The sequence below is a fragment of the Saccopteryx leptura genome, chromosome 2 (genome assembly GCF_036850995.1).
Source record: "Saccopteryx leptura isolate mSacLep1 chromosome 2, mSacLep1_pri_phased_curated, whole genome shotgun sequence".
NCBI classification, from domain to species: domain Eukaryota; kingdom Metazoa; phylum Chordata; class Mammalia; order Chiroptera; family Emballonuridae; genus Saccopteryx; species Saccopteryx leptura.
The window spans coordinates 308088437-308105106 of record NC_089504.1 but is presented as its reverse complement, the minus strand read 5'-3'; the positions used below and the strand labels follow the sequence as shown (position 1 = coordinate 308105106).

General features: G+C 36.1%; 1 protein-coding gene across 5 annotated transcripts in view; it reads right to left on the bottom strand.

Moving 5' to 3' along the window:
- Positions 1-16670, bottom strand: part of MKLN1 (muskelin 1) — a 324611-nt gene that overhangs the window by 21384 nt on the left and 286557 nt on the right. For all 5 annotated transcript variants that reach the window (XM_066362718.1, XM_066362717.1, XM_066362716.1 and 2 more), the window contains 3 exons: positions 7224-7371; positions 4707-4821; positions 2897-3036 (listed from right to left, as the gene is read on the bottom strand). In XM_066362718.1, the coding sequence (XP_066218815.1) occupies positions 2897-3036; positions 4707-4821; positions 7224-7371 (403 nt within the window). The remainder of the gene's footprint in view (positions 1-2896; positions 3037-4706; positions 4822-7223; positions 7372-16670) is intronic.

Genomic DNA, 16670 nt, shown 5'->3' with positions numbered 1-16670 from the left:
TAAGTCACTAAACAATGATGTCTGTACTTAAAACATCCTATAATACATATTTCAGATTCCCTAACTGTCATTTTACCTGCCCACTGATATAAATAAATGTTTTTTTGTGTGCGTGTGGCAGAGACAGAAAGACAGACAGGGACAGAGGGGAAGGGAGAGAAATGAGAAGCATCAATTCATCGTTGCAGCTCCTTAGTTCATTGGTTATGTTCTCATATGTGCCTTTACTGGCAGGCTACAGCAGAGCAAGTGACCCCTTGCTCAAGCCAGAGAGCTTGGGCTCAAGCCAGAGATCTTGGGCTTGAAGCCAGCAACCTTTGGGCTCAAACCAGCGATCATGGGGTCATGCGCAAGCCAGTGACCCCACGCTCAAGCTGGTGAGCTGGCACTCAAGCCAGATGAGCCCGCACTCAAGCTGGCAACCTCAGGGTTTCGAACTTGGGTCCTTCACACCCCAGTCTAATGCTCTGTCCACTGTGCTATCGCCTAGTTAGGCCTCACTGATATATTTTTAAAGGAGAAAAACAATTGCCAAATATCAAAAGGATTACTGTACTGTATTTCCCCATGTATAAGATGCACATTTTTTCAAAAAATTTGGGGTCTAAAAACTAGGTGCATCTTATATAGTGGTTGTAGATTTTTACTTGCATTTCCCGCTTTTTTGTGCTTATTTTTGTGCTCATTGTTGAAGACAGTGATTCATCATCAGACACAGATGAGAAGAAGCTAATGGAAGTTTTGACAGTGATGAGGAGTTGTATAAATTTTATGATGAATAAAACTTGAGTTCAGTAACTTTATTAGTACATTTTTTTTCAAATTTTGAACACCAAAATTATGGTGCACCTTATACATAGGAGGGTCTTATACATGGAGGCATACAGTAATACTGCTCAGGATGGCTGGGCTGTGGGAAGGAGGGCAAGTGGTAATTCGCCAACTCTACCACCATCCTACAGAATGTTTAGAGAGAGATGCATATAGACGTCTACAATATTAACTACAGTATCAATTAACGCCAGTAATATTAATTACAGCAGATAAGCTGAGAATAATCTAAATATTCTAAGAAGACTACTTAAGGGAATTGCCCATAGAGTAGAATGCTGTGCAGCCATTAGGGTTTGTACTTGTACTGATTAACATGGTAATGTTTATAATACATAATTCACTGAAAGATATCAGATTTAAAGCAATATAATCCCTATTTTTCAGTTAAACAAATAAAAATCTATGTTTACACATGTAGTTCGAAGGATATATGCCAAAATATTAAGTTATTACTTCTGAATGATGGAATGGTAAGTGATTAAATTCTTTTGGTGGGGAGAAGGAAATTATTCTTTTCTTTATTATCCAATACTTTTTCAATTAAAAGCCAGAGGGAAGTGTTTATAAGTGAGTTCCAATTCTTTACTTATAACACTAAACAATCTTCTTTAACCTCTAATATGCTTTTGATTAAGAAATAAAAAGAGCTCACTCTAACATTCCGTCTACCAGCTGCTGTATCTGAGGTACAAAAAGAACTCTATAATTCCTCATCTCCTTATAAAAATAAAGTTTACTATTAAGTAAAGTATCTTAAGTATTTTAACATTAAGTAAAGTACACTAAGTAGAGTACTAAGGAATAAAATTTAGCAGTGTAAACATTAGTTGAAAGTATCTCAAGCTTAAATCTTTTAAATAAGAGAATTTATCTCTTGCTATTAGGTCAGTGTGAAGATTCAGACCCTTTCTCCTGTAGGTTCTATAGAAAATACACTATTATTCACAGTGATGCCAAAGAAACATAACTAGCTTCTGTTACTCATTTACCTCTCAAGCAGAACTGTGAAAACAGAGAAAGAATAAGTGAACATGATATGATAAAAGAATATTCTAAGTTATACCTACACAGAAGCTTTTATATATTTATATTCTACATAAAATATATATATAATAAACATATAAACACATATGTATATGCATGTGCGTGCATGCAAGCATGCATGCATATGTGTTGGTAGCAGTGGCGATGAAATGAAGAACTCTGGAGTCAGAACACTCAGAATCAAATCCCTAAGTCTGTCACTTATGGTTGAATGACCTTAGGTGAGTTATATAACCCATTGAAAAATGCCTCCATTTCTCCTTTTATACAGTAGTGATAATAACAGGACTTACTCCATTGGCTTATTGTGAGAAAAACACAGGATCCAGCACAAAAAATTGCTCAATAAATGGTGTCTATTATCATCATTCAAGGCTAACCTTCTCCTTTCAAACTATAAATTTTTATCATCTAACACTATCAGTAACCAAAGGGGATAGACATGCTTTTCTACATTTTTTCTGTAGTTTATTCCCTGTTAAAACAAAAAAGCAAATATGACTCAGGAGACACACACATGAAAATGTCTATTTACATGACTTTGCAATTAAATGGCAAAGGTAATGACATGAAACTATAATTGTATTTAAAGTTGTATTCTGAAACATCAAGGTATAAAGACATTATTAATCAACTACACCATCACCTTCGCAGTTAAAGTTATCAACAGGTCAGGCATGTCAATAATCTAGAACTGACGAAATTTGTAGTGGTTAGGTCTTGAGTTACTTTACATAGGTTAATCAGCTTCACAAAGACTTTTCTCATAATTTTAAGAGCTGCAAAATTTCCTTGTTCTGTATTTAAAAATTTTAGCATTAATATTATCTTCACTTTGTACCTTCCTTTGAAAGAAGAAAAAATGAGCATAACAGAATTTGCAAAAGTCATTACGATCTTCACAGTGTTTACACTATCATGTTATTAACTTTCAAAAGACGAAGTCATGTCTTTAATACTTAATACTGATAATAGCTGATAAAGTTAAATAAAAGTTTTCAGTGAATTATTTTCATACCTGTGTTTCCTTATGAGGTACTTGCAATGCCTCAGTAAGTAATCTTTTGAAGGCCTACACAACTTCAGTGACCAGAAGTCATCTAATCTCATTTTTGGGGAGCAAGATTTTCCTGGATTCCCACCAAATAAATAATGAACCTACAATAAACAAAACAAACTAGATTTTTTAAAATGCATGCACACTTAAGAAACTATAAAAGCCAATAAAATTTATTTTTCTAGTACTATGTAACAGGTAACTTCCTTTGAATTACTAATTTTAAAAAAATCAAAACATTACAGCATTTCTACCAAAGCTTCTCTTGATTTTCCTCAAGTTTTCATTTTAAATTACTGTGGCTACTTTCTTAAATTACATTTTATATTAAAATAAGTACTATTACCACAATTCTACTGAGGAAAAAAAACATTAAACAAAAGCAATGATATTGTTAAAATTAACAAAGGATATATCAACTGAAATTGAAATTCAGATAGACCACAGAAATCAATTATCTACCACTGCAAGTCAATTACTTCTACAATAGAAAGAGGGCAATCACAGACCTCAACAGGAAAAGAGGTCTATTCCCAAACAGGAAGTATAACTGCTTTACAATCCAGCAGGAAGACTTTCTTTTTGTCCAGCAACAAGCTAAGCCAAATGAAACTCCATAGCTCAGCCAATGAGAAGCTGACTTCATGTGAACCCTTACTTTCTTCCATGAACTTCCATTTTTCTCTTCTGATAACTTCCTTGTCCTACCTTCCTTTCCAGAAAAAATTTCTATCTTATACAGCCCTCAGAATATCTCTCTGCTTGCTAGATGAGATGCTGCCAAGTTCATAAATCGTTTAATAAAAGCCAACCAGATCTTCAAATTCACTCAGTTAAATTTTATTAACAGTAAAAAGCTAATCCAATATATAGACTGCTTAGGGCAATGAATAACAGGGAATATCAAGTTAATCAAGTGTTAATTGTAAAAGGAATGCAATGATGATTTCACTATTATATAATACATTAATTTGTTTTAGTGATATTCTGTACTTACACAAAGTGTTAAGCATTTTCTGAAATTCTAAAAACATTTATATTCAATAGTGTAATAAAATAGCAATATTATTGCTATCCTCTGGATGGAAATTTATTTACCCTTTAATTTAGGAGAAAGGGCTTTTATCCACTCCTGTGTTATCTTTTACCTAAAGGTCTCAAATGATACAAAATTTAAATAATCACCTGTAGGTTAAAAGGAAAGAATACAGGTTCTGTCTGTAACTTACTATAGTCTGAGCCCTATCCCTAAGCTCCATGTAAAGTTTAAGGGAGAAATAGTTAAGAAACCATTCTGAATGCTCACACTAAAACTTCAGAAAGCTGGATTCTTCAGAAGGCAGATAAAAAAGATATCACTCACAGATATGAAAACTAAAGATAAAAAGACTTCTTACACAATGAAAATCTAAAATCAGGAAGTTATATATACCTTTTTATATCATGGGACAACCAAATGCTGAAAACTGCACAACTTTTACTTGAATACTCATATTGTAGAAACAACAGGCCATGCTATGTATCTATCTGTGGAGTTACGAAGCAGTCACTGACCACTTCCAAAAGAGAAAAGTGCCAGGAATTATGGACTATGCAAAAATGAATCTAAAATGGGTGAAAAATAATACTGAATGTTTGCTACATATTCTTTTAAATGTCTATTATGTATTATAACCTTTTGCTCAAATCCACTTAAAATAATCAGAAACAGATATATTCTGGGAGTCTTTCAGATGGTAGGAAAATTTACAGGTCAATACACTTAGCATACCTTGTGTAACTCATCATACACAAGCTGATGGGCGAATCTTGGACATGGTTCTTCCTCCTGAAGACTTTTACTTGGATTATCCTTTGCAGCTTGATCATTTTTATAGACACAAGACCTGTAAGACATTGCTTTTAAGGCATGCTATCCTATAATCAGCAGTACACATAAGGTTAATACAATTGTAAAGAGAAAAATCAATTACATATCTAATTACCAACAAAACAATTATACATTTGTTTACATCAAATCTTAAAAGTTCTGACCCCTGGCCGGTTGGCTCAGTGGATAGCACAGGGGTCGGGAACCTTTTGGCTGAGAGAGCCATGAACACCACATATTTTAAAATGTAATTCCATGAGAGCCATACAACGACCCGTGTACATTACACATTATCCAATAAAAATTTGGTGTTGTCCTGGAGGATAGCTGTGATTGGCTCCAGCCACCCACAACCATGAACATGAGCGATAGGAAATGAATGGATTGTAATACGTGAGAATGTTTTATATTTTTAAAATTATTATTTTTTTTTTTTTTTTTTTTTTTTTTTTTTTTTACAGAGGCAGAGACAGACAGGGACAGACAGACAGGAATGGAGAGAGATGAGAAGCATCAATCATCAGTTTCTCGTTGCGCGTTGCGACTTCTTAGTTGTTCATTGATTGCTTTCTCACATGTGCCTTGACCGTGGGCCTTCAGCAGACCAAGTTACCCCCTGCTGGAGCCAGCGACCTTGGGTCCAAGCTGGTGAGCTCTTTGCTCAAGCCAGATGAGCCCGCGCTCAAGCTGGCGACCTCGGGGTCTCGAACCTGGGTCCTTCCGCATCCCAGTCCGACGCTCTATCCACTGCGCCACCACCTGGTCAGGCAACATTATTTTTTTTATTAAAGATTTGTCTGCGAGCCAGATACAGCCATCAAAAGAGCCATATCTGGCTCGCAAGCCATAGGTTTTTGACCCCTGGGATAGAGCATCAGCTTGGCATGTGGCCGTCTTGAGTTTAATTCCCAGTAAGGGCACACATGAGAAGCAACCATCTATTGATACTTCTCTTCCCCTCCCTCTCCCTCTTCTCTCTGTACTTTTCTCTCACAGCCAGTTGTGAGGTGCTGAGGATGGCTTGGTTAGTCTGAACATCAGCCTCAGACACTAAGGATGTCTCGGTTGATTTGAGCATTGGCCCAAGATGGTCAGGTAGACCTTGGTTGGGGAACATGTGGGAGTCTATCTCCCCCTTCTCACTTAAAAAGAAAATTAAATCACAAATAGCATTTATGAAGGCTCAAACCAAAGGTTAAAAGATCTAATAAGCCATCTATTCACAATAATAACTACAGCAGAGTGTTTTCATTTTCACTGTAAATAATATCAGACTTAGAAAATAATAAATTCTTTAGTTGCTGAGCACCCTCCATTACTGAATGAAAGAAGTTCTCTGTAGTGTCTCTGTTTTGTAGACTATTCACTTATACAGTAATCACAGAATGTTAGATATGGATCCTCTAGGCTGGTGTTTTCCAAAACAAAATAGACAACACCAATTCTGTGAAGTACTCCGTAATAAAAAGGTCTTGGCATAAAAATGGAAATATCAATAATAATGCCCCTCACCCTGCTCTAGTCAAACCATTTTGTTTTCGTTGTTATTGTTATTCCATGTTCCACTTTATTTATGCATTTATTGGTTATTTATTGTATGTGCCCTGAACGGAGATTGAGCCCACAACCTTGGTGTACTGGGACAATGCTCTAACCTACAGACCTACCTCACCAGGGCAATGTAAAAACTAAGAACTGCGAATGTTAAAAAAACATTGTTCTCAAGTTCATATATTTACTTAGTAGTAAAACCTAGACTAAAATATAATTTTCTTGACTTCCAGACCAGGACCATCTACAAACTGAACAATTCAAATATAAAATCCATTCACTGAATGTAATTGTATATATGGGCACTTTTTGACTTTTTCCTCCAATATCAGCATTTAAACGTTTGACATCTCAAATTAACACAAGCTTCCAGTTCTCTCCTCTTTTTTTTTTTTTTTTTTTGTATTTTTCTGTAGCTAGAAACGGGGAGAGACAGTCAGACAGACTCCCGCATGCGCCCGACCGGGATCCACCCAGCACGCCCACCAGGGGGCGACGCTCTGCCCACCAGGGGGCGATGCTCTGCCCCTCCGGGACGTCGCTCTGCCACAACCAGAGCCACTCTAGCGCCTGGGGCAGAGGCCAAGGAGCCATCCCCAGCGCCCGGGCCATCTTTGCTCCAATGGCGCCTTGCTGCGGGAGGGGAAGAGAGAGACAGAGAGGAAGGAGAGGGGGAGGGGTGGAGAAGCAGATGGGCGCTTCTCCTGTGTGCCCTGGCCGGGAATCGAACCCAGGACTTCTGCACGCCAGGCCGATGCTCTACCACTGAGCCAACCGGCCAGGGCCCAGTTCTCTCCTCTTTTGAATAAACCAATGACCTCAAGTAAATGTTACCTTGGAATTGCAACACAGACTAGAGCTCCTTACCAACTATTCCTGACTATGTCATAAATCCAGAATGAATTTCTGACATTCTCTTCCCTCTTTTCCTTGTCTTTGCTGAGTCCTGATAAGACATGTATTTCATTCAGTTCTGGATCAATGGTTGCTCTCTGGGTGAATCCTGTCATTGGAACTATAAAATGAAAGGAAAAATAAGATGACAATATTTAGATTAGATAACAGATTAGTATTACTCTGTTAAAGATTAATACATCCTTACCCAGCATTTATTTTCTAACATACAACATAACTTTTATATTAAACAATAAACATGGTTTATTACCTTCTCCCCACTCTAGAATATAAGCTCTACAAGGGTCGAGGCTGTTTGGATCACTCTTTTGTTCCTACTGCCTAAAATGTTGCCTGATATATAAAAATTATCAACTATTTGTTAACAGAATAAAGACATGGTAACTACAAGGATGGGGCTGGAAAGAGACAGAAGGAGGAATGTATAGTCATTTTGACTGAGGAAAAGGGCAATAGCTTAACAGCTCTAATTTAATAGCAGAGAGAAAATATTCAAATCTTGACCTGGAAAAACAAAATGTAACAAAAACCAGAACAAATTTGTTTAATATGGTCAGAGTCATTTAAAATATTTGTTTATGATGCACATTGATGATGTAATTTCTAAGAAAAAAAGAAAACATTTTGGTCTATAATATGCCCCGCATGTTTTCCTAAGTGGACTGAACTCACAGAGTTAGTAACATTTTATATTTTTAAGAAACCATTAAATGAATGATGATCATTCCACATTACCCAGAAATTTGTAAAACACTGATATGGCAAATGCAAACTGTTCTTATCACTGTTGTTTGGAAATATTAGTTAAAATATAATTTTATGGTTGACAATGTAATTGCCATGTATCTGAAAAAATGTTGTTTCAACATTATATTTCTTATAGAAGAATCATCATATGCTCAAAAAACTAAACAAACAATGGAGTAATAACTTTAAAATTGTGAGTAATATAAAAAGATAGGGAACTAAAATTCTATTTCCAGTTAAACTAGCAAACCCAACAAGGCAAAATGAAATTTTTGGATCAGGAGAAATATGGAAGTTTGTATCAATGACTGCATATGAAAAAATTCTTAGAGGAGCTATTTCAACAAAACAAACAAAAAAGGAATCCAAGAAGAATGACATGGGATATAAGAAACAGTGGCAGTGACACAGGGCAGGACAAGAAAGCCTGCAAGAAAATTAAGACCCATTAGATCTGGAGCCTTGTATAACACCTTCTGAAATGAAAAAGTTTTAATAATACAGAGAATTTTCTTCCCTCAAAGTCTAATCACAATTCTTAGATTTCTATCATGCCTCATTTCTCCTCCCACACTATTTTTATTGCTTAGAATTTTGGTCCTAGTGTTTTACTTTGTGCATTAAGTTTTCTTAAGATAATTCCACTACCATGTACCACTGGACCTCGGTCCAGCCCCAATTCGATGACATTTTTTAAACCACCCATAAAACTCCCACTTAGAAAACAGATAAAATTCTAAGACAAAAGACCTAGTGCACGCTGAGCACACCTGCTCCTTCCCTTTTCTTTCCTCAGGCGTGTACTGTATCTTTCTTTTCTTTCTCCTAAGCTCTGAGGGGCCCCATGAGACTTGCAATCAGGGGAGCAGTGGGCAGAGGCAGCTTGTCCAAGGCTAACCCCTTGAACCTGTCTCCAAGGGCCCTTCTTCTGCCTCTTAAGTTGTTTCCTGAGTCCACACAGCCCAGCTGGCTCACTTCTGCATCTGTGACTGTTTCTAAACAGCCAAGGAAGCCTTACCTAGCTAGGCTAGACTCTTCCTCCTGTCTCCAAAGGGCCATGGCAACTTCACCTAGGCTCACTCCTGTTGCTGTGATCTCGCCCCTTCTAACTTAAACCCTTCCTTTGTTTCACTGTGCCCCAGCTTTAATAAATTTCCTCTCAAAATCACCTGGACTTGTGTCATGAAATCTTTTTTGTATGAAGTCAAGAACCCACATGTTCCAGACTGTGCCAGGGAAGACCCACCTTGGTCCCAGTCCCTTTCTGGTGACAGCCACTCCACATCTATTTTCATGAATTCTTAGTTCCAGTAGGGTTTGTGCACTGTCATAAGCTGTTCTTTGGATTCTGGCACTAGCAGTATAGGTTACTCATGCTAGTTTCTACAGTGAAGGAACAATAACTGACTCAAGTTAGTTTAGGAGAGAGAGAGCCTTCTGTCTTATTTAAGTAAGTTCTGAAGGCTTCTGCCTCTCCTTATTTTACCAGAGTTGATTCTGGGGAGGAAAATCACAGCCTGTGTTAGTTTGCTACTTTGCCAGAAATACTTTTCATTTTATAGCACTTTACATTGTTTGAATTCTATTTTATTAATCATGCACACTGCATTACTCCTATAATAATTTCATAAAAATAAAAACTGGTAGAACAAAAATGGTACTATCAAAAACCATAAAGACCTGAAGATTAAAACTAAGAAAGAAACTTTCATTCTAACATGCTGTAAGTACTAGTATGTCTTCTGAATTAATTTTCTTCTCAAGAAGAAAACAGGGCCCTGGCCGGTTGGCTCAGCGGTAGAGCGTCGGCCTAGCGTGCGGAGGACACGGGTTCGATTCCCGGCCAGGGCACACAGGAGAAGCGCCCATTTGCTTCTCCACCCCTCCGCCGCGCTTTCCTCTCTGTCTCTCTCTTCCCCTCCCGCAGCCAAGGCTCCATTGGAGCAAAAATGGCCCGGGCGCTGGGGATGGCTCTGTGGCCTCTGCCTCAGGCGCTAGAGTGGCTCTGGTCGCAACATGGCGACGCCCAGGATGGGCAGAGCGTCGCCCCTGGTGGGCGTGCCGGGTGGATCCCGGTCGGGCGCATGCGGGAGTCTGTCAGACTGTCTCTCCTTGTTTCCAGCTTCAGAAAAATGAAAAAAAAAAAAAAAAAAAAAAGAAGAAGAAAACAGGCTATCTTTTCAATTTAATAGTTTCTAATGGGTGGTAGCAGGGGGAGGGAGAAAGGATAGGAGATTTGCAACATACAGTATTTTAAAAGCTTTTAGATTCAACTGCCAAAAAACTTGATTAAATGCCAGGAATCTTAACCAGTCTTTATAAAATGACTCACAAGGAGAAATTAATCAAACAGATCAGTAAACAAGATCATATGTTAATGACGAACACACTTTGAAAGGACACTTGTCTGAGAAAATAGAGTAAGAATGATACAACAAACAACTATTACTGCCAATCTATTTTTACAGTCTTTCCAGGAAATTACAATGCTACTCCTTTAATTCTATGTTTTTCTTTAGCATCTTTAACACTTGAAATAAGACAGCTAAAAGAGAAATCAAATAATATTTTATCTGATGGCTTGAATCACATTTTTTTTCATTCTTTCTAAGTTTTTAAAAATTGATTTTAGAGAGGAAGGGGGAAACATCTATCTGTTGCTCCACATATTGATGCATTCACTGGTTGATTCTTGTGTGTGCCCTGACCGGGGATAGAACTAATTATTTTATTTGGTTTCCCCAATAGGGGGAGAGTTGCCCCAATAAGGTTATAAAGAAACCTTAAGTGCAGGATAAAATATTAACAGAGCCCTGTTCAGGTAGCTCAGTTGGTTAGAATGTTGTCCCAATATGTTAAGGTTGTGGGTTTGATCCCTAGTCAGGGCAAACATAAGAATCAACCAGTGAATGTGTAAATAAGTGGAACAACAAATCAATGTTTCTCTATCCACCCCCAAAAAATCAATAAATAAAAATAATTTTTTAATGATGACAGAAATATTTTTAATTCTGTCATTTTAATTCCCAAGAAAAATATAAAGATTGCATTAATTCAAAAACAAACCTGAACTCTATTATTGTTTCATGATCCAATGGACATAGTCATTATGAACTACTTTAATATGTGAAAAAAAATTTTCTGAACTGTTACAAGAATATAAAATTTAATAAAAATGGCTTTTTAAAAATTCTGTTAGAATATGTTCAGCTTCTAATAACAGAAAACCTGCAAAACAGTGGATTAATAATTAATCATTAATTAATTAGCTCATAAAACAAAATTTTTCAAGTAGACAGTTCCAGGATGATTTTAGCAATTCAACCTAATCATTATGTTAGGCTAACATCACTACAATTCTCTGGACCTTCCTCTCATTTTTTTAAAGTTGCCAGTATCACCTCTAAGCATTACTTCCTTGGGGAGGATATTTTTCTCAAATGTCTTTTTTTAAACTGAATTTACTGGGTGACATTGGTTAATAACATTATATAGGTTTCAGGTATACAATTCTATAATATATCAATTATTTGTATATTATATTGTGTGTTCACCACAAGTTCAAATGTCTTCTCGGAGACTTTCTTTATGTCTCGTTGGACAGAACTGTGTCACATGGAAGGAAGGGGAAGTGAAATTAATCCCGCAAAGGAACAATGAGTGCTTGAGACTAATCATGATTCACCCCCTGCAGCTGGACAACTAGCCATTGAACAAATCATGGTTTGATTAAGAAGAAAGGCCAATCGCAATCAACAGTGTCACATTCTTATCTTATAAATTTAAGACATTTTAAATGTTAAATGAGACACTATTAAGCTGTAGCAATAACTATAGTTTAAAACCTCCATTATTTTACCTAAATCTGGGTTTCTATCACTCATTATTTATTTTTTTGTAAAATTCCAACTAGCTTTTGACACTCAGCACATTTATTGATCTCAGTTATATTAAGCTACAAAGAATTTAACTCTTTGAATAGATTATAATTTGTTAAACTGGTTACCAAGTAATGGACAATTACAATTGTTTCCAGATTTTTTATTCTCACAAATACTGCAATAAATATCTCTATATAATTTATTTTTACTCATCTGTACAAGCATATGAGTAGGAAAAATTCCTGGAAATAAAATGCTTAGCCAAAGAGTATATGCAGTTTATATTTTAATAGACATCAACATTCAGTGAGTGATCTTTTAATATACATTTTTAAAACTATAAAAGAAGCTGAGCATCTTAACATAAGTAAATTTATTGACTATTTGAATTTTTTTTCTTTGAACTAGATATTCATGTCATTTTCCATTGTTCTACTAGAGGATTATCCCTTTCTGATTGATTTGTAAGAGCTTTCTGTTTATAGTAGTCTACAGTTTATAGCTGTCTTAGTTGTTTGTCATTTATTATTTAATACAAGTATTTTTCCATATATAATTTTTTAATTTACAAAAAAACCCAGTCTCTTTCTTTATAACTTTGAGGGTTTGTGTCATGTTTAGAAAGGTCTTCTCCCAATCCTAAGTTATTAAAAACATTTAGATTTATAATTTCTTAAGCATAAAACTTGAGTCTACCTAACATTTGTTTGTGATACATAGACATCAGAGACCCAGATTTTATTTTTACCAACTCTAAGTGACATCTTAATGTCATTTATTGCATAATCCATTTTCCTTCTCTAAGTAGAAATACCACTCTGTCATTATACTAAATTCTCATTTGTATTTGGGGATATTTTTAAACTCTGTACTATTCCATTCCACTAACCTGTATAAAACTACAGTTTTATACATATAAATTGTAGTGTTAATGACTACTTCATTACCTTTTATTTTCAAAACTGTTGTTAGTGTTTTTGCATGTTTGATGTTTAAGGTGAACTTTAATACACATTTACTATCAAATGACAAATTTTATATTAAAAATATGAATACTGTACTTTGATGAGCTTGCAACTAGAAAAAACACTCCTGGAGAGAATAAAAGGTAGAAATTATGCGAAGTTATTGTTTCCAATAATGTTGACAGGAAAAAAGTACATAATCCAGTTTTACCAGAATAATGTCATACTAAATATAAAAGATGCTAAATAGAAAGTAATGATGCCAAATTAGACTGAAAATAAGTACTACTGTTTCCTAGCTAAATTAATCTGTGTTAACATAGCAAATCATTAGCCCCATAATCTTCTCTGTACTGATGAATTGGCCTTATTAACTGATAAAAGTCTAAAGGGGTAAAAAAACATTAAAACTTTATATGTTTAAAATACACGATGTCAATAAGCACAATAAAAGCACATTCCTAGGGCTGAAATGCAAAATCAGTGAGATTTTGCTTCTAAGGTTTATGAAAATGTTTATAGATAAATCAGATCTTGCAGACGTAACTAACACAGGGCTCAGATGTTAGTTTCACAACCCGGTAACAGCAGAAGGGAATGAAATTTAACTGTCAAAATTTTGGAGCTAGATGAGGCCTTAAGATCAACTGGTCCAATCCAAACCCCCTCATTTTCAGATGAATAATCAGGTCAGGAAAAGTTATACACTTCGCCAAAATTTCAAAGGGATGAGTGGCAGTCCCAGATGAGACTGAGTCTCCTAATTCTCAGTTTACTATTCTTTCAATTATACCAATCTGCCACGATGGTTAGAAAGGAAGCGAATAAACAGTGGCAGATGTGGGCAAATAAAGTAAACCGAATTTAAGGAACAAGACAAGTAAGCACACAACTACTACAGGGATTGGGTTGTAAGAGCTCTTTATCATCAATGCTTGACTTAGCATCTGGCAAATGATGAAGATACAATATGTTTGTTACCTTGAATTTAACACGGATATGAGAAAGTAATCCTATTATAATAGACTGAGTTTCTATAGCAAACCATAAAGCTCTGGTGGTAGACAGACTATCTTCTAAACATAATTTTCAATTAGTGTTAAACACAGAGCTTACATATGGAGAGTCTGCTAAAACCCTTGTGTTCCCAGACTTATTGCCAAAAGTTATTCAGAAACAAACCCAAATTTTAGATGTGCTGAATTTTGATGTTAATTATGTATGTGTTAGACACAATACTAATAAATCCCTTCTTTCTAGGCATCTGCTAATCTACTCATTTAAATTGTAATTTTCTTCTGAGGGGAGCACACAATTGTTATACTCTGTTTAAAAAATGAGAGTTAAGGTTTCTTCAGCTCTTAAGATAATTTATTTACATAATTATAAAGAACAATCATTTAAGAGATTTATAGTATCTGACAAAATAAAACATTATAAGCAGCAGCAATTTCAGAATTAGATATATCATCTAATTGATAATTTCAATAGTTCAAATTTCTTTGATATCAAACAATCCAATTTGAAACTCATATCATAAATGCAGTTTTAATAAATAACGCACATTACTGAATCATGGATAAACATAGTAATTATATGTGAAGTCCACCTCAAATTACAGTAATTAACTATAGTAAAAAAAGCTTTAGAAGAACAGTTCATAAACAGAATGTTTAAACTACAGATAATCCAAGTAATGGGATGAAATTGGTGTTTCTAAGAATATTAAATAATGTGAAAATTTAAACAGTATGCTGCCTTGTCCTTAAAAGGACTTTTCATGACTTGCAAATAAGATAAAATTAAATTACATGGACTTTTAAAAATCAGGTAAAAGCCCTGGCCGGTTGGCTCAGCGGTAGAGCGTCGGCCTAGCGTGCTGAGGACCCGGGTACAATTCCCGGCCAGGGCACACAGGAGAAGCGCCCATTTGCTTCTCCACCCCTCCGCCGCGCTTTCCTCTCTGTCTCTCTCTTCCCCTCCCCTCCCGCAGCCAAGGCTCCATTGGAGCAAAGATGGCCCGGGCGCTGGGGATGGCTCTGTGGCCTCTGCCTCAGGCGCTGGAGTGGCTCTGGTCCCAACGTGGCAACGCCCAGGATGGGCAGAGCATCGCCCCCTGGTGGGCAGAGCATCGCCCCTGGTGGGCGTGCCGGGTGGATCCCGGTCGGGTGCATGCGGGAGTCTGTCAGACTGTCTCTCCCTGTTTCCAGCTTCAGAAAAATGAAAAAATAAATAAATAAATAAATAAAATAAAAATAAAAATCAGGTAAAAGTAATTCTATGGTAGCATAAAATGGTTACAGTTACACCAGTGATTTTCAAATGGTGTGCCACAAGAATTTTTAAAACATGCAATAATACCTGACTTCTTTTCCCTTAGATTGTCAAGTAAAAAAATGACAACCAACATAGCAACAGCTGTCCATGTAAATGAATCAAAATTATATCTACTTTTTTTTGTCAGATTGGCAAAAAATAATATATTTTTTGGTGTGCCACAGAATTTTAGAAATTTGTTTATGTGTGCTGTGAGATGAAAATGGTTGAAAATTGCTGCACTATACCACAGTTCTCTGATGTGAGGTTTTCTGAACAGTGACTCCAGTGCCAGATATTTGATATCTAGAGTACTGAAAGGCTGAATGCTCCTTAGGCAATCTTAAATAAAGTCTATGTGTTTCAGCTGAACTTTTCAGTCAAGATTATACCACCAGATGAGTACCTAGAATTGTGTTAATAACTGAGGTTGGGACCATATGCTTTTGTTCCTGAGCTGGGTTTAAGGACTTAAGAGAATTTCAGGAGAAAGTGGTCAAGAGGCTAAGATCTGAAAGAAGGGCACAGTTAACTACGGTTTAGAGGTGGAGGGAAGAGTGATTCAGGTAGGGAGAACAGCATGGGCAAAAACCAAAGGCAAGGAAAAGCATTCTATCTGTAAAGAATTAATAGTCAGTGGTCACAAAACAAAGAATTGGTGGCAAGGTGTGGGTGAATATTAAGAATGGGACTGGAACTAAGCATGTTGGGGCTGGTATACCATTAAGGAAGCTGTGAGTCAGGTTAAGTTTAGACTTAATCCTGAGGACAAAAACAGTCAAACTTCTTGAATTTGAAAAAGGCACTGAATGATCAGACCCAATTATTTCTTCAATCTTATCTCACACCAACTGCCCTCACTCTCAATATGCATCCCAACTGTTTCTGGCACATGTTAAGTTCTTTCCTACTTTGGGACCATCATACTTACTTTTCTGTCATGTTCTTAACATGGTTCTTCCTAATTCTCTACTTTTTGTCTCAAATCTTAAAGATTACCTCCACAGAGATGGTTTTCCAACCTACTCTATCTAAATGGGACCTCCCAGGTGATTCATTATCACAGCATCCAAATTTTTTTCTTTACGCAGCCCTCTCTCTCCACTAGAATGTGAGTCCTGTTAGAGAAGAAATTCTGTAACATAAGGTCCATAAAACATACTTGGCATGTAGAAGGCACTGAAATATGCTGGGATAAAGGAATAAGAGGGTCAAACTTGGATGCTTGTAGATAATCAAAAAATATATTGAATGAATGAATCTGTTTGTATTGTGGGATAATGCACCATAAACCAATTAAAAATTAAAGAACACATAGCAAAATTGGTGATTCTAATTTCATGGAAGTTGATTATAGCAGTAATTTAGAAAAATCAACCCATTTGACTTTTCTACTAATATGTCTAGTCCATGATAATAAAATTATAATGATGGAGGGAAATGACAATTTAATAAAAATTTTGAAATAGCAGAATGTAAAATTGTGCTAA